The sequence below is a fragment of the Neoarius graeffei genome, chromosome 5 (genome assembly GCF_027579695.1).
Source record: "Neoarius graeffei isolate fNeoGra1 chromosome 5, fNeoGra1.pri, whole genome shotgun sequence".
In the NCBI taxonomy this organism is placed as follows: domain Eukaryota; kingdom Metazoa; phylum Chordata; class Actinopteri; order Siluriformes; family Ariidae; genus Neoarius; species Neoarius graeffei.
Genome location: NC_083573.1, coordinates 2,595,070 through 2,614,560, shown reverse-complemented (window position 1 = coordinate 2,614,560; position 19,491 = coordinate 2,595,070). Strand labels below are relative to the sequence as shown.

The 19,491-nt window shown below is 42.4% G+C and overlaps 1 protein-coding gene across 1 annotated transcript in view; it reads right to left on the bottom strand.

Moving 5' to 3' along the window:
* The window catches only part of cdkal1 (CDK5 regulatory subunit associated protein 1-like 1), a 358,098-nt gene that overhangs the window by 333,157 nt on the left and 5,450 nt on the right, over nucleotides 1-19,491 (bottom strand). The window contains exon 3 of the mRNA XM_060920977.1: nucleotides 15,319-15,431. Coding sequence (XP_060776960.1) covers nucleotides 15,319-15,431 — 113 coding nt within the window. The remainder of the gene's footprint in view (nucleotides 1-15,318; nucleotides 15,432-19,491) is intronic.

Here is a 19,491-nt window from a genome sequence, read left to right as displayed (position 1 = left end):
ACATGTGAACTTTGAGAAAATGAAACCCCATCAAGTCTTCAAACAAGGAAGTACAGTCACTCGCTGCAAAGTTCTGTGTGTTTGTCGGACATATTTAACTTCCAAGGAATGCCCTTGGCAGAATTTCTAAGAGAAGGTGTCCGATATGGGACGAAGGGGGGGAAAAAAACCATCCATCACACCTTTTTCTCATTCCAGTGAAGGTTGTGAAGTGAAGTTGAGTTGTTCCTGCTGTCTCCTACCCTCTCACAATCACACACCGGGCTATAAACTGATATGCGCCAACCTCCAGCAGTACATTCTCCAAAGCAGGGATTCAGGAGTTATTAAGCCGAGGTGAAAGGCCATCGCATCATTCTGCCACAGTGAGCTCCTGGGAAAATGACTGTGTGTGAGGGGGAGAGGAGGAGTGCAGATTGCTGCCTGTTCCTGATTGTGACCAAAAACCAAGCTGATCCATCGCTTTCGGTCAATCCCAAATCCTCTCTCTCTGGATTATCAGTGCACTTTCTTGACAGATGATGATGGCTCCCCTGGTGGAAACGTGATTGGAGATGGGGTTGGTTTTATAGGGTCTGGCTTGGAAGTGGTGGAGGAGGAACGCGGGGCAGGACGGGACGAGGCGGGGCGGTACTGCTGACTAGATTCATCAGATGATGACCTCAGTGGGTCGAAGTCACATTACACACGGGGCTGGAAGGCGGAGATCAGAGCTCAACGATGTTCCTGAGTGATGGAATGGCGTTGCGGGGTTCTGTCTCTGTCATCACCAAGGAACTGATGAAAATGTATAAAACGTGCAACAGGGGATTGTGTGTCGAGACCCTGTCTAGCCAAGCAACCGTCGGCAGTCAGTATTCAAGTTTCTCTGAAGTATCCTACCAACCTGATCGCTGCCCAAGACCATTTGGTCATCGTGGGCCTTGAGCAAGGGCAAGAGAGAAATAGATTAAGTGTTCACCTTAACCAGAACATTTAGTCGGCTTGGGCAAGGACGGATACAAGAGGCCACTCTGTAATGAGCTTCAATTAAAAGGCACTCTCGTTTCAGGCTCAACAGCCAGTAGACTCATGTCCTGCAGGCTGCTCTTGATACTTTCACAGCAGGTCAAGAGGGACCACCAGGAGAACTTTTTGAATGAACAGTGTCTGACAAGGACATATTCAGATGCCCATCACAAAAGCAACAAGTTTAAGATTGGGCTTGAAAAGTGCCTACGTGTCCCGATTTTATGATCTAATTCATTGACTCGAGGGCAAAAACTAATCCCAGACCCTGAAAGATTACCACCTGTCAGCCGTCAGTCCCCGCCTCAATACCGTATAATTTCAAAGGAAGGTGTGCTTAAAGAAAGGACAATGCATGATGCAATTAATAACGAATATATTTTACAAGTAAATAATTAATTCTGAGAGAGAGCCGTTCTTTGTGTATTCACAGAAAATAACAGCTGGTATTTAGAGGGTTTGCTCTGAATGAGGCGTTTAATTCCCCACACAGGGAAGCGCGCACGCACAGGCGAATGGAACGGTCCCGACAGGTCATCGTACAGGGTGCGAGAAGGAAACCGGGCGCTCGGCACGACGCTATACTACACTCCACTCCATCCATCCATCCATCCGTCGAAACATAACATCACTTCGTCCTGGCTCTCTTCATTTCGTCGAGCTCATCTCCTCCACGACGGAACAGTTTGTGATCGCAGCTCATGCCTTGCTCTGTTCTCCAGTCTCCTCCTTTTCCAAGCCACTCTCTCACTATTCCCTTTTTCTCTCTCCATCATTGTGGGTTGAAGCGAGGGGGAAAAAAGTCTCATCGGTTTGCTTTAAGCTGCTCCTGAGGAGCGAGAGCTGTGTCGGGCGATTCGGCGAGCACAAGCACAACGCTGTGCTTCCAAACTGAGGCTTCTCTCATTGGTCGCCTCAGAGAGACGAGTACAGCAGCGTCGATGACACTCAGCCAATCACAGCCCTCCGAGAGCTGGCATTTTCATGAATGAGCAAGGTGTGTACACACACACACACACTCGTAGTTTTCTATCCACACGTGAGGAAAATACTATCAAACAATTACGCCAGGAAAGAACACGATACCAAAAGATTACATCTAAAAATCTAATTTCATAATCCTGTGATGCTGACTGACCAACAACCTGGAGACGCCTCCAAGTTTCCTGACACACAAGGACGTGCTTCCGAAAACCGTTCCTTTGGAACGAGGATGTAGCAACCGTTGGCAGTTAATGCTTACAGGCAATACTATCCGTTTTATGTAAATCATTAGTGCAATGCGTCTCTCCGCGTCTGGGAGGGAGGGAAACGACATTAACGTCTGCCACGGCCTTCGGGAACCTCTGCGTTGAGCAACAGTGCCATCTATGGATGGAGATTAAAAGGGTGCGCTACTGTACAGCTGAATGAACTGCACATAGGCTCGAAAAGTGGCCTAATTAATTAATCCTGCAAATGACGTAATGCCATTGAAAAGGAGCAGTTTAAGTGGTTTTAATGGTGATCATTTGCAAGAAAATAATTAATCGTGACAATCAACCAATCAATTGGAAACTACGGTTCAGGTTTCGATCTGGATTCTTGAGTGATGATGTCTGAAGGTTTGCACATGTTTGTTTGTTTTTTTCAATCAAAGAAACGGTAAAATTCCTCTCAATGTAAAGTCGATAAAAGCATGAAGGGCGTTGGTTCCAACATGTGGTTTTGTAGGTTAATTTCTCTTTTCTCCTTCTGCTTTAATTTAATCTGACGTCATGCATTTCAGCAGTGAAGTTATCTCAGTGTTGGCAGTGAAAAATCAACTGGCTGATGGAGAAACACTGCCACCTACTGTTCAAAGATGCTCATCATCTCCCAAACACCAAGGACTCCCCCCCCCGCCCCACCACAAAAAGCACAGGCGGCGACCCTTCTGCAACCCGACTCCGAAAATGAAAGCACCCATGATGGATAAAATAACACGCTGTTCACAATTTTCATGCTTTTCATTCATCCATGTCACTGAGCTGTTTATAAATGGCAAGGGTTATAATCTTCAAGACACGGTTTGTCAGTTCGCCCTCAAATTCCTGAGCAATACTGAAAACCATCTGGGATATCCACTTTTCCCGGCCACTTGCATCTGTTCCCCAGGATTAAACACAGATTCAGAGTCAAGCTCTTGTCCTAAATAAATAATCAATCACAGTGTGCATGTGTCACGCTGTTAAAGTAAAATAATCAGCCGCAGGGTCGTGTGATGAAGCGGAGGTACTTCTCCCACCTTGAAGTTCATTATTTTCCTGGAACACCATGACTGTTTGACTCCTCCTGCACCACTACAATTTGACGATGATTCGGTTTTTATTTATTAAATCAAAAAAGACACATCGTACATTTTATCTGTTTATCATAAATTCCAGTAATATCTTGACCTCTGACACTGGAGACTCCTTCCATAAAATGTTAAATATCTCCTGATAACAATAATTACAAAAAAAAAACCTTCCACTTCTCTCTCAATCACTCTCTTCTCCAAGTCCCTGAGCTGTTACCATAGAAACGGGAACATCTCACAAGACATGAACACAAACCTGTGATTTATAGCTGCACAAAAAACACCGAAAATTAATCTACGCTTTCCGGCCAATCAGAATCCAGAACTCGAGCGCTGTGGTATAAATGAGTTAAATCCTTACGGAATACACGCGACACACCCTCTAATAACAGGTGGAGTCGGATAATAACAGGTCTAATACCCACACGCTCCTCGAGTCACGAGGCTGGATTAAGGTAATACATAGTTAATGAGACAATTAGAGAGTGCGTGAGAGACCCGTGAGGCCTGAGGCCAAAAAGCTGGAGCAGAAATTACAGCTGTAATAAGTCATTTCTGCACAGCACCTCTCCCCGAAGAGAAGGAACAGCAGCAGCACTCCATGAATTATTCTCTTTATATCAAATAAAAAAAAAAAAAAAACAGACTCGCGCGTCCAAGGTCATCAATAATCTCCAGCGCTCCCCAACCAAAAGCCGAGGCTGGAGCTCATCAAGAGAAATTATGCGACAATCCGTTTTCAGATGCATCAGGATATCGTTTAATTTCTTTCTTCCCCCCCAGGCAGCTGATTTTATGTTATAATGAAGTTTGCTTCTTATTATTGCAGTTTATTAAAAATTACAAGTACAATTTATTTATTTGTTTTCATCCAGCTGAAAAGAATGTATTTTTGTTGATCAAAATCAACACAATGTTTTGCGAGCAGTTTGTTCCAGAACCTGGACATCGTGACACACATCGCCCAAACGTCCTTGACAATCACATACGCGTGTATAAATATGATCTTCTGTCACACGGCCACGCCTTGTGATCTGAAACAGGATTCCAGTTGAAATCCATAAGATTTTTTTTTTCTTTTTTTCTGGGGGGGGGGGGGTCCCAAGCTTTCTGGAACCACTTTTATTTTGGGGGAAAAAAAAAGTATACAAATAATCAAATTTAAATATTCCAGTCCAATTTGATTCCAAGTTACTGGTCTGTGTACTTTTTCGTTCATTCATTATTCTATTTTGGAAGTCACATGAGAAATGACTTGTTTATGAATTTTTACACTTGTGTATGACTTGTGAAATGGAATTCAGAGCCATGTTATGTATTTTTAGTTATTGAAAATGAGTCATTGAACAGCAGAAAAAGGGAAAAAGCAATTTTGAAAAATGCCGTTCTGAACTGCGTTTTAGTTTATTTAGAACTTAGGTTTTGGGTGACCTGGAAGCCTAAGCTTGTGGGCGGGTTGGGAGCGTTATGGTTTGTTTATTCTCATCCGCATGACATGGCGTCTTTGGAGGCATATTCCGACTTAATGTGCGAAATGTTGCGAAGGCATGCTACGTATGCAGATATTTCACAGCACCTCAAAGACATTGGCGCAGGACATGGCTGTTCTGTTCTGAGTGTACGGAGGTTTTGTGACGCTCACAACCTTACGAGAGTGGCATCTGATGCACAATTGGAAGTCGCCGTTTCGTCAGCTGTTGATGAGGTAGGATTTCTTTTGTGTTTTGACATTGCCCCTGTTATAAATTTACTATTACCAGAATGACAATAAAATATAGGATCAGTCAAATGAAATTCAATAAAGGAATAAATGAATATTACAAAATAAGAAAACGATCAGAAATGATGTCCACTTTTCTATTTGATGATGGCAATACATTTCGAAAACAAAATCGAGCCATTTCTGCTTGTATTGTTTTAAATAAAACACCAAGCTGCACCCTTTTTTAAATTTCATCTTTCATTCCAAAATAGAATAATGAATGAACGAAAAAGTACACGGACCGTTACTGACACAGTGATGCAAAGAAATACAACAAAGTTAAAAAAAAAAAAAAAAATCTGTTGATTTGTTTAATCTGATTATTTATATATTTCAGTTATTCCATGAAATCAAGTCGTACATGAGCTGATAGCCGACGAGGCACGTAGCACCGCAGGGCTTGAAATTCGCGGTGGTCCGGTCACCCGAGGCGACTTAATTTGTCATTTGGCGGGTAATTCCTGTCACTAGGCAGCCCGGCTGGCTAGCTGAAAATAAAAAATATATATGAAGCGAAGATTCAGACTAGGGCTGTGTGATATATCGAATATACTCAATATATCTCCGAAAATTCTGTGTGAGATACAGAAAATTATTATATCGTAACTATCGAGTATTTTATGGTCATCTGCCGACTTGCGTTTGTTTCGTGTTTGTTGCGTTTGTTTAAAACATTTTCCGGTGGTTTTCTCCCTGTACCTCAGGCAGTAACGTGAGAGGCTGCCTAAGGGTTATAAAAAAAAAATAAAAAAATTCACGCACTCGCCAACCAATCCCGGGTGACATCTCGGCACTGACAGGAACTTGTGGGAAGATTTTCTAGTTTCGGTTTACGGCGCTGACTCAGTTCGTGCAATCGCTGGTGTTGCGTGGGCTACCGTGCAAGCTCTGTCAATTTCAGTGACAAAATTAAAAATGGAAGTGGACGAATTGGTTCCTAAAAGAACTAGTAAGGGGTCAGTCATCTGGCATTTTTTGGATATCGCGAGGAGGACGTGGAACAGCAAAAGCCAGTTTGTAAAGTGTGCAAAAAACCCTGTCATCATGAAAGGCAGCAGCGCTACAAATATGTTCCATCACCTGAAACTCACCCGGTACAGTATGCAGAGTCTCTTAAACTCCGAACTACTTGCCCACGAGCTAAACAAATGACCCCAGCGGCCTCGTTCTCCAAAGCCCCCCCATCTGAGAAACCGAGTCAGAGATGGAGAGCTATAACGGATGCAATCACTCACTTCATTGCCGAAGACATGATCCCAATTAGTATAGTGGAAAAACCAGGCTTCCAAAAATTACTCAACACACTCGATCCCAAATATGAGTTGCCTGGTCGCAGACATTTTACAGAGAAGGCAATAGCGGAATTCTACACATCTGAGAGGCGGAGCCAGAAAACATTCAGTTCAAAAGTGTGCAAAGAGAAAAATTATATTTTAATTTTTTTCAAGTTGATTCCTAGTCAGTATGAAGCTCCGAATGCTTTCTCTCTCATAAATGGTGAAATACAGAAAGCATGTTGGACATATTTTGGGTGCTATAGTCATGATGGTAAGTATATTTGTTTTCAATACTCATACACCAAGTTGCCAAGTTTTCTAATATATTATTTGTTGATATTATATTATGGTGCTCTGTGTTGTTCTCATTTATGTATTTAACAACAGAATCAAAATACTCGGGTCTTGAAATAAATGCACATTCGTCATGAACAATGGAAACTACTCTCGTGTTATTTTTGACAGAAGTAAAATTCATACATGAACAAATTTTGGCGAGTTGATTTTCTGTTTGGCGAGTTACTCTGGAAGGGAACGAGTCCGGCTGGCTGGTGAAAAAAAAAAAATATACGAATGTTGAGCCCTGCACCGAGTTGTCTATAATCCATGTAGAGCGAGATTGAGTGGAATAACTGTTTTATTCTATCCACATTCACTGGATTTTGAGAAACGGAGCATTTTTATTTTTAGCAAATTCGATAAATAAAAACTTTTTATACAAAACGTCTGACAAAGTCATTTCTGCTTAGAATGTAAACAAACCGGTGAAAGGAGCAATCTGTGAAAAATGCGATAATACTTGAAAAATAAAATAAAAAAAGGATGCGTTTGATATTTTTGGGGTTTTCTTCTTCTGGGTTTTTTGGCGGTTGGCAAACCAACTTCAAGGTGCATGACCGCCAGTGACTGGGCTGGAGCGCGGAACAGGAGGTACGGGGGGAGGACGACGCACGACTGTTCTTTTAGCTATTTGTTTCTTTTAAATACTTGATTATTTTTGTGGTTTTGTTTTCGAGTCGAGTTTTTATTTTGTCTTCGGTTGCTTCAGCAACATGCTCCGCCATTTTGTTTTTCTCTCCTCACTGTATATAAGCTGATATCCTTGTAGTTGAGTAGCCAATCAGAGCATGCGATTGCTCATATCCAGTGAACGTGGATAGAATCATTTGTGATGCGTGCAGAAAGCTGAGGCAAGTTTAGAAATAAGACAAGAACACGTCTTCATTTTGGGGCACTTTTTTTTTTTTTATCGTCCACGTGTCAAACTATGTTTCAGGCAGGAAAACCACAATTTTTGTAACTTTTGACCAGAATTCAGTGACATTCGGTGGGTTTTTCCCACAACAACAAACTAATTTAAAAAAAAATTAAAATCCTTGCAGTTCCTCTCTAAGCCCCGCCTCCTTTTCAGTGTCGTAAAGCTGTTTTTCTTTCTCTCGGCTACACTGGGAAGAGGAAAAAAACAGCTTGCTCAGCTTCAGCTGACGGCTTTGTCACTTTGCTCTCCAGCTGAAACCACATCTGAACCTGTTCAGTGTACATTTCCTGAGCAACAATTACAGCCATTTTCCCACAAATGAAGGGAAAGGAACAAACAGCGGTAGCACAATTAGCCTACGCAGCACGCACATCCTGTGCAGCAACAAACAACATTTTACAGACCGAGAGAGAGAGAGAGAGAGAGAGAGAGAGAGAGAGATTATGAAAGTGACTGTAATAAAAATGTTGCTGTTGGAGAACAGTTGTGGATGAGTAAATGGTAAATTAGCATGTCTGAACGTGCTTCATGCTTCACACACACCCCGAAACCGTGCCACCATCAAACCTTAAAGAACTATGAGCAGTGAATATTTTATATAAAATAACACACATTAATTTGTTTATTCTGTAGTCATATATCTGGCTCTGTCTCAGAAACTGGGTACTGCGGGGTTCCCCCCACTAAATATACTCACAGTCAATAAACTATACGGGTTTGAATGGTGATGTTGGTTTTAATTTGAAATAAAATGATGAAAGAAATAATACAAATAAAACTAAATCTTTGATGTGAATACTCTATTCAGAATTTGCCAAAAATTCTGCAAATGTGCGGAAAAATGGCGGCTTGATCTGGGACATGATAAACGGTCGACTACATCGCATTCCCTTAAAAAGGCTGTAGTCCACTGAAAAGTCTACAGTTATCACTAATTGTATTTTAAGTTGTAACTTTATCCACCTAAGGATCGGTGCGCTCACAGAATAATCATAACCGTAATAAAACATCACGCAAAATATCTGATCACCGTTGTAACTCCATTTTCCGCAAAACCAAAACCAATATGATCGTGTGTTTTGATCTAAACGGAAAGCCTCAGGGTCGAGGTCACGACCTCACCAAAAGTAGCAACTTAAAATCACTACGTCATATAAACATTGTTATAAATCTGCGATTTTGTTTTTTAAACCGAAAGCTGAAAGTTAGGTATAGAATATGTTTCTTACAGAATATGTTCCGATGGTAGCTGGTCTTGTGTGAATTTCTGAGCTATAAAATGAGTTGTGGTCTATTTTTTACCGTAGCGTGTTATTTGTGTGCGGGGAAGGACAACATTAACAATTTGCATGCGTAGAATGGAATTTTCCACTCCAACAGTTAGAAGCTGATCGTGCTTCCATTTGCGGTTTCTCTGTTACGCGGGTGATCTGTTCGGACGTTATCGCTGAAAAGGTGAGTTTTGACAGTTTTATTTTGTTTTAGTCTTGCAGTATAAGGCAATAGAATGTTTCTTTTTCATCTTACTTTCATATTTCATAGCGTTTGCGTATTTGTGGCCAATATTTTGCAATCATGGTCAATTTAGATCGAACTTTTGATATAATCTACAGCCAGTCATTTTGCCCCGCCCCCGCCTCGCGCTCTGTCCGGTGTGGTAGTGATGTCCCGTTGCTCGCGCGCCGCAGCAGAGACCCGCCGACCTTCAGTCGGTACAGTCGCTGTTCTTTTACCACCGCCGTTATTCTCATCTTTCCGGTGTGTTCTTGATTTTTCCATTGTGTCCTATTTCACCAAATCAAATACCCAAACTGTATCATATTATTCATATTTAAGTGAATAATCAATTCAGCCATCATAACTTGGCATTTTTAACCCAAGCAATCAAAAAGAGGAAATTTATTCAATATTTTTCACTCATCTGTGAAGGAGGGGCTTTAATTCTTCATGATGTACAACCCCGATTCCAAAAAAGTTGGGACAAAGTACAAATTGTAAATAAAAACGGAATGCAATAATTTACAAATCTCAAAAACTGATATTGTATTCACAATAGAACATAGACAACATATCAAATGTCGAAAGTGAGACATTTTGAAATTTCATGCCAAATACTGGCTCATTTGAAATTTCATGACAGCAACACATCTCAAAAAAGTTGGGACAGGGGCAATAAGAGGCTGGAAAAGTTAAAGGTACAAAAAAGGAACAGCTGGAGGACCAAATTGCAACTCATTAGGTCAATTGGCAATAGGTCATTAACATGACTGGGTATAAAAAGAGCATCTTGGAGTGGCAGCGGCTCTCAGAAGTAAAGATGGGAAGAGGATCACCAATCCCCCTAATTCTGCGCCGACAAATAGTGGAGCAATATCAGAAAGGAGTTCGACAGTGTAAAATTGCAAAGAGTTTGAACATATCATCATCTACAGTGCATAATATCATCAAAAGATTCAGAGAATCTGGAAGAATCTCTGTGCGTAAGGGTCAAGGCCGGAAAACCATACTGGGTGCCCATGATCTTCGGGCCCTTAGACGGCACTGCATCACATACAGGCATGCTTCTGTATTGGAAATCACAAAATGGGCTCAGGAATATTTCCAGAGAACATTATCTGTGAACACAATTCACCGTGCCATCCGCCGTCGCCAGCTAAAACTCTATAGTTCAAAGAAGAAGCCGTATCTAAACATGATCCAGAAGCGCAGACGTCTTCTCTGGGCCAAGGCTCATTTAAAATGGACTGTGGCAAAGTGGAAAACTGTTCTGTGGTCAGACGAATCAAAATTCGAAGTTCTTTATGGAAATCAGGGACACCGTGTCATTCGGACGAAAGAGGAGAAGGACGACCCGAGTTGTTATCAGCGCTCAGTTCAGAAGCCTGCATCTCTGATGGTATGGGGTTGCATTAGTGCGTGTGGCATGGGCAGCTTACACATCTGGAAAGACACCATCAATGCTGAAAGGTATATCCAGGTTCTAGAGCAACATATGCTCCCATCCAGACGACGTCTCTTTCAGGGAAGACCTTGCATTTTCCAACATGACAATGCCAAACCACATACTGCATCAATTACAGCATCATGGCTGCGTAGAAGAAGGGTCCGGGTACTGAACTGGCCAGCCCGCAGTCCAGATCTTTCACCCATAGAAAACATTTGGTGCATCATAAAATGGAAGATACGACAAAAAAGACCTAAGACAGTTGAGCAACTAGAATCTTACATTAGACGAGAATGGGTTAACATTCCTATCCCTAAACTTGAGCAACTTGTCTCCTCAGTCCCCAGACGTTTACAGACTGTTGTAAAGAGAAAAGGGGATGTCTCACAGTGGGAAACATGGCCTTGTCCCAACTTTTTTGAGATGTGTTGTTGTCATGAAATTTAAAATCACCTAATTTTTCTCTTTAAATGATACATTTTCTCAGTTTAAACATTTGATATGTCATCTATGTTCTATTCTGAATAAAATATGGAATTTTGAAACTTCCACATCATTGCATTCCGTTTTTATTTACAATTTGTACTTTGTCCCAACTTTTTTGGAATCAGGGTCGTAGTTATTTTATATATAAATCAATTTTACAAAAGCATTTGAATTGGATTTTAAAAAAAAATGTTCCACAGTGGAGGCCAGATAAAGCAAGATACTATCTTTATTCTTATTAAACATGACAAAAGAAACATTGAGTGTTGGGTAAATGCAAAAAAAAAATAGTAAAATTAGAAAATGTATTTTTTGACCATAATGTCCCAAATGAGAGAGCAGTTTCTGAGACGGACCCAGATACACGAGGTGCAAAATTATTAAAAATGTTGCTCCACAGGGGTTTATATGACTACATTATCATTTCCATAGCAACAGCTCACTCATATGGACTTGTCCAGAAGACACTGCACATTAAACGATTAAAACATCTAAAGACCTTTAATATGGTGACCTTTTCTGGAAGGAGTCTCCAGTGTCAGCGCTTTCACAGTCGGAGGTGAAGCTCCAGGTCTTCTGACGTCTTCAGGACAGAGAAGTTTACACTCCACTACGGTTTCTCATTTCACAAAAACGACAATCTGTCATAACGCCAGCGAGAGCAGGAACTAAACTGTTCATTAAATCGAACTACAAATGGACAAAAATCAAACCAATGATGTCTTTTTTTTTAAATCAATTAAAAATGCTAATTGTTGACAAACTGCTGTTATCTACAAAGAATAAACCACTCGAGGGACATGCTGTTGTTGGAAAATCATCAGCTTCAGGATGTTCACTTCATCCAATGATTGATTATTTTCCTGTAACAGCATGCGGCACGGTGGTTTATTAACAATAACACCGTCCACGTAGAAACAAACCTCAAGATTTTTATATGCTTCAAAAAAATTAAACGACAGATCCGCTCTGAAAATGGAGCTCATCAGCACGATTTGTTTCTCCAACAAGGCTCATTTTGGATGAACTTCTTTCAGAAAGTGGTCAGAGCGCTGAGAGGACACGAGGAAACAGTGTGGAGTGACTCACAGTGCTTCTTGGAGAGGGCTGGCTATAATTCGAGGCAGCTGCGAGCCTGTTTAAGCTCCTTAAAATATCTCGACTTAATTACTGTCATCTGGAAGCGTTCTCCCGGAGCAGAGCCGAGCGCAGCATCACGGTTTGCGTCCCAACGTGCAAATGATCCAAGTGTTTATGACCCGTGTTTTAGTGAGCGACTGCCCCTGACGTATCGATATAAAAAGCGTTTTGAGGGTGAAGTTAATGAGTAAAGATAACGCAATAAAGCGCTGAGTCTGGAGAACGTACCCAGAACTGTCAATAAAACTTGCACTCCACAAAAGAGGTGTTTTGAGACTGATGGCTGCCAGATGTCCGGACACAACAGGAGTCTTGTGCTTCCTTCAGAAGATCGGAGCAGGCGAGGAGCTGTTGGTGAACTCCTGCTGAGAGCTGAATAACAGACCAACACGGACCCAGAGGGGAAGAGAGTGTCTTCTGGAGGTCACACTAAAATAAAATAAGTCACCCAGGCTCTTGAACCACCAAGACGAGGCACTCAGGGCAGCCTCGGTGCGTTTTACAGGTCTTGACAAAATACCCTTCTCTAAACCATGATGAAAAATAAATCACGTTTCAGTCCCTTCATGACTGCAGTTTGAATGATGTCCAGCAGGGGGAGACGATGTACTCAGAGTGAACAGGGACGGATTTATTGTCCTGAGAAAGTTGCCCATAAACACTCAGGCGTGCATCAATCTTTACTCTTCAGACCAACCTGCCGATGGTGGAACGAGTTACCCGCCTCCCTCACTTCATCTACGGGGGTCAGGAATTAGAGGAACTTTACTGGAGTCCCATCTGTGCTCAGTCTCCTTCTCTTCTTACTTTCAACAGCCTGTCAAGGTCCAATCAGCTACTTGGCACGATTCTTCTACTCTTATGATGCAGACCAATTCTGATAAACCGACTCAAACCCAACAACTTGGGCCCAACAGCAACAAATCAGGAACTCAAACCCAACAATCCCTAGCTCCTCCTACTATTAACATAGGCAGGGTCCAACTCGGACCCAGTCATTCAGACTCAACCATATTCTTCCCCAGCTTCTCCTATTAAGACTCAAACTGGACACCTGAGACCAGACCAACACCCAGAAGCAACTCCCTGGACCCAGCAACCCAGTGATTTGGGTCCAACAACCTGGGCCTCCCAACTTGGACCCTACTACACTGACACGACTCCTCTGAGCCCAGGACTGGAACACGGTGGCTGGGACCTGGCGACTCGGACTGACCCAACTTCGACCCCAGACCCTGCCGACTCGGACTCAACTCCCCAGACCTTATTATATTACATGGCGTTTAACAGACGCTCTTATCCAAAGCAACGTACAATGAGTGCAAAAGTCAGGTGCGTGAAGTTCTGAACTTCTCGACAAGAAAATTCTAGTGCCAACTGAACAAGTGACAGAAGAATACAGAGTGTAATATTCTGCTGAAATACCAAGACTCAAACAGCCAAGGAAACAAACCAACCATATAAAGTAACAACCAAGTAGAACTCAAAACGGCTAACCCCAGGCAAGACTGTACACAGCCTGGGTTGGTCAAGACTGAAACAGTTCCACAGTGGACAGGGAGGAAGGGGAGAGGTGCAGCCTGAAGAGGAGAGTCTTCAGTCTGTGCCTGAAGGTGGTCAGGGAGTCAGCAGGTCTGACCTCAATGGGAAGGTCAGTCCACCAACGAGGATCCAGGACAGACAGCAGTCTTGAGTGGGCAGGGCAGGAGCAGACAGGAGGAGGGATCAGATGACCAGTAGTAGCGGAGTGTAGGGGCAGATCAGACTCTGGAGGTATGCTCACCCAAACCCCTTGACTGCCTGGTAAGCTAGCACCATTTGATGTGAGCTGCGATAGGCAGCCAGGGCAGTTCAGCAAGCAGAGGGGTGACATGGGAAGAATGAGGGAGGTTGTAGACCAGGTGAGCTGCAGCGTTCTGGATGAGCTGCAGGGGTCTGATGACAGAAGCTGGAAGGCCAGCAATCTCTCTGAACTTGCAATTCAGGCCTGCTGACTCGGACTTCACCACACAGACCTCACAACTTGCACTGAATGACTCAGACCCAGCATCTCAAATCCTGCAAACCAGACCCAACCAGATCCTTCCATGGAGATCTAACTCTGACCCAGCGATCTCGCACTTTCCCACCTGCTGACTCAGATTCAACCACATTGGTTCCAGGTAGTCGGGACAATGACCCAGACTCACTGACCTGGACCCAACGACCCAGGCAGACTGATCTTGACTAGGCAACTTGAATCTAACCATCTAATCCAAGAACCCAGTTTCTCCCAAGCAGACCTTCTGACCCAGTGAACCACACCCAGCCCCAACACTGCAGCCTCAACTTCTCTAAATCTCCTCCAAGAATGAAACATCTGTAAACGGTTAAAACTGATGGATCAAACACCCCGAACATGTCCACACGACACCTCTCCAGCATGACCATGCTGTGCACGACATCATCCTCCTTTATCTCTGACAACAATCTTTTTCAACTCCTGAAACACTGAGTCGCAAGTCGCCGCGATCCACTTCACTGATGTGTTTGGGATTAAACTAACTGTGAACTGAATGAACAAGATCGAGGTTCTTCAGTCTGTCCGAATGAGGAAACTCTCCACCACAGAGTCTCCCTGATTCACTCAAGGGTCCAAGCAGGACGAGTTTAAAAACCTCGACAGTCCTGAACAGGTTTCTACCTGGAACAGCAGGCCTCATTCCAAACTTCTGCACAGAACCGCAGCCACTTGTACAAGTCCAGGATACAATATCAGTTATTGATGAGTCTCGGTACAGAAAAAGGCTCCAGTTCAGAGCCAGAAGTGTTCTTCGGTTAGTTCCTCTGGGAACCTTTACAACAAAAGGACTTGACTTTCCATAAAACGGACCAAAATAGGAGCGTTGAAATATCTACAAAATTCACTGGAGACTTTATTCTGAAAATGTCGAGGAGGGGGGGGGGAAAAAACAAAAAAAAAAACCTTTATTGTGGCTACACTGCCATCTTGTGGCTACTTTGTAAAACTGCTGAGTTTAAAAATATTTTGGACCTTTAATGACACACACATTCTCCTCTCTCTGGTCCTGTGTGTGTGTGTGTGTGTGTGTGTGTGTGTGTGTGTGTGTGTGTGTGTGTTACCTGTCATCTTGTAGCCGCTTGCAGCCAGTTGTCCGGCCATGTACTCTCCGTCTGAGCTGTTATGTGAGCAGCCCCACGTCCTCAACCACACTTTCTGCGTGCCCGGGATCACACTACCGAGAGGAAATAAACACTAATCAACACCACCACTGGGATTAAACACCTGGATCCTGAAGCATGATGACAAAACCAGAGCACTTTACTCAGAGATGATTAATTAACTTTAATCTGGAGGTTTCTGATGACGTGTTTTCCAGACCGCCTTTAAATTCAGTTTGTTCCAAGAGAAAAAATGGCCTCAGTGAGGCTGGAGCTCATACCGGCCGCTGTTGTTGTGCGCGAGTTTGAAATTTCAGACGCCCATAAAATCATCAATATGACAGGCGGCGCCACCCAATTGTGGGCAGACGACGCGTGATGACATAACATAAGCTCACCCGGTCTGACCGACAGCGAGATGAGCTAAAAGCACACACCGCTCTATGGTCTATGTACATCAGAACACGAATATAATGAGTGTTTTAATTCCTTATGAAGCGACACGCGTTAATTCCAACTTCATTTTTCAGCCAGGTGAGAGACGACTGAAACAGTCCCAGTGATGACCGACAGTCAGAGTGCAAGAACACAGCCAGTGCGTTTATACAACTGTGACATCCAGCGTGAAAGAATCCGAAACTCTCACAACTTGAATCAGATCTCAGCCTCTTAAAGCCAGGTCAGTTTATCTGTAGCGCGCTTTTAACAACAGACATAGTCGCAAAGCAGCTTAATGGAAAAAGACTTTAAACGTGAACAAATTTTATCCCAAATAAAAGTATTTATCCCTGATGATCAAGCCTGAGGTGATGGTGGTGAAGAAAAGCTCCCTCAGATGACATAAGGAAGAAACCTCAAGAGAACCAGACTCTAAAGGGAACCCATCCTCATCTGGGTGATAACAGACAGCGTGATGATAAATAACTCACTAATATAACTGTGTCGTATCCAAAGTGTCTTCCAGGACTTGCATTTTTACATCCTAAAGCAGATTCTACCGTAACTGGATCCATTAACCACTTGCCCACAAAATAAGAAATTTTTCTTGTCCTTTTTTTCAGTGAGGTAATATTTTCAAGATTGAAAATATGGTATTTGGTCTTCTAAAACAGCATGTCATTTAAAAATACACTGAGTATATCAATAAAAGATTTTTAAAGAATAAAGTTCTATTTCTTTGACATGTCTGACAGACATAACTCCCATTTTAAAAATCCCTTTCATTATCTCTGTTGCTATCGTCAGTGACTTTCTGTCAGATGACCTGACGATAGACTCGGCCATTATGGATCTTTGGTAGTTATCGTGTGGAAGCAGGCTTTATCATTTTTGGGTGTCAACAGATAGAGCTGAAATAGATTAACAGCGAAAAAACTATTTCGTTCACGAGAGAAGCCCACAGTTATTTTTAAAAAATGCTATTGTCAGCCTGTCAGTCGAATGCACCTGACGATAGCAAAATTCAAGCCCTCGCCACGCACGTGTTGACTGACGCAAGGAGGAAATTCTACTGCGCAGGATTTTTGTGACAGCAGACATTTACTTCCGGGCAAGACTTGGAGTTCTGACAGCTAGATTTCATCAAATAAATCAAGGTAAGATTTTCAGTCAGCTATCCTGACCATAGAAATTTTTGACGATAGAAACATTGAGAATATATTTGTGCATTCATATTAAAATTTTTCTGGAGGAGAACTATCGTAAGTTGAGATAAATCAGAGCCACTTGCGACCCTTTCAGCCGACAGGCCATTTCAATGTGTTATTTCCCTGCGAAAGTGACACAGTGGTGTCTATCGTCACTGTTCTGACAGACCATGAGATTGCTATCGTTAGTATATGACCGACAGGTGTGCGCTATCGGCACAAAAATGACAGACCTTGTAAAGTGTGATAGCACACACACCTGTCGGTCATATACTAACGATAGCAATCTCATAGTCTGTCAGAACAGTGACGATAGACACGACTGTGTCACTTTCGCAGGGAAATAACACATTGAAATGGCCTGTCGGCTGAAAGGGTCGCAAGTAGGGTTGCCAACCGTCCTGATTTGCCCGGGACATCCTGAATTTTAGGTGAATTTAATTTGTCCCGCGAGGAACAGCTCCCGTCCCGTATTCCAATCGCAGTCGCAGTTTTTGATGAAATATGGATGAAATATTTTGTCCAACAGTAGCAGACTGGTGATTGACGACACATTGAACCCTTCAACTAAACCGTCCGTTTGGGCAGGGTGCGCCAGCTCCACGGCACTCCGCTTAGGTTTCGTTTCTATCCAGGGCTCCAGCCCGACTTTGGACGCCCGTAGCTCGGGCAGGGGAGGTCCCAGCCACCCCAAACTTGACAGGCAGAGACCTCTGCCCTCTCCCCAAAGAACCAGTGCTGCCAGGGCGCCGTGATACACGCTGGTGTGGATCAGCTTAATCCCTAATAACCTATACAGTTCATTCAGTGTCCGTGACATAAACGAGGTGCCTTGATCAGTCAGAATCTCTTTTGATAATCAGTAGAGTTACCCACATTAAATATCCAAAACGAGAAAAGAATTTCAAAGGAAGAAGGAATGGTTGGAAATTTAATTTAGCCACATTTTGTATGAATGAATTCTGTTATGTATAATAATATAGCCTTGTATAAGGCCTGTATTTTTATGCTACAAACACAATTTTTGTTTTGCCTTTCTCCTGTATAAACAGTAATTATTGAGTTTTAAAATTTTTCCTTGTATAAACCATTTCATTTTCCTGGGAAATGAGAGGTGTCAGTAATTAGCAAACAATAAAGGTTACGGTCAGTGAATTATGGAATCAACGGTCCCCTCACAGTCTAAATAGATCATAATGGAAAGGTTTATGAAAGGAAAAATTTTAAAACTCAATAATTACTGTTTATACTGTCCCTTTTTTTCAAATTGTTCTTAAAAATCATATAGAATTTTTTTCCACATTTTATCTTCGGGGGATTTTTTCCTAGGGCTTTATTTCCATCGGGGTTTTTTCCTCGGGGTTTATTACCTATGATCGATCATCATAGGCCTTACTACCATCAATATCATGCCTTCACAGTCATGGATAAAGCATTCGGCCTACCAGAGTACACTGCATTAAATACTGTATATAGGCCTATCTATTATAGCCATACCAAATAATATGTCAACTTAGGTCATTATTTTGTTTTGCAACTAAGTTGACTTAAAGTTAAGTAGAAAATAATATGACAAAAAAGGTAAAAAAAAAATTAATAATAGATTTTTAAAACTATTTTAGCATGTCATCTCCAAGTAGCAAATATCGACAAAAACTTAAAGAACAAGACCCAGAGAAATACCAACAGTACCTTGAGGACCAGAAACTTAGAAACAAAAGAGCAAGGGAAAAGCTGAAAGAACTACTGAAAAAGAAAAGGCCTCCTAAGACAGCTTTGGAAAAACTCGAAAAGCAGAGGGAACAAGGACGTGCCAGACAGAAGAAGTATGTTGACCGTTTGACTGCAGCAGGAATATCACCAGCATCCACTCATCATCAGTCTGATGTTCAGATGCTGACTCGAAAGCAGCAAGAGACTCGAAGGGAACAAAATAACCGATATAAACAGAAAGAAAGAGCAAACCAGACCACTCAGAAGAAAGCTTGGATCAGAAAAAAAGACAGGGAAAACAAAGCCCTGAAGAGATTACAGGCTAAGAAGCAAAATCAAAGTGAAACCTCAACTCCAAAGGGGGCAACAGGATTCAAGGCCAGGAAAACTGAGTGGAACGCAACATCAAAGGCACAGTCTTCACTCCCCAAAGAAGCAACCAAATACGCCAAAGTAGCATCCAATTTGATGACAAAGTAAAAAAAACTTGAAATGTTTTATACTTTCCTGTGTTACTGTATAGTTTTGTTATTCCTAAAAATTCATGTTTCAAACTTTTAGATTACCCGTCAATTGTAAGCATGCACCGATACTGGCATCGGCCCCGATACTCCACTAATATACTCATACTCGTCAAACAGTTGCCGATACCATGAACCAGTGCCGATCCCATGCGCCGATCCCAATGTTCCCCGCAGCGCTTTTTGTTCCATTCGAGAGAGAAAAAAAACCTGAAGCATTGTTGAGCTCAGGCTTGAGCATAATATGATAGGCT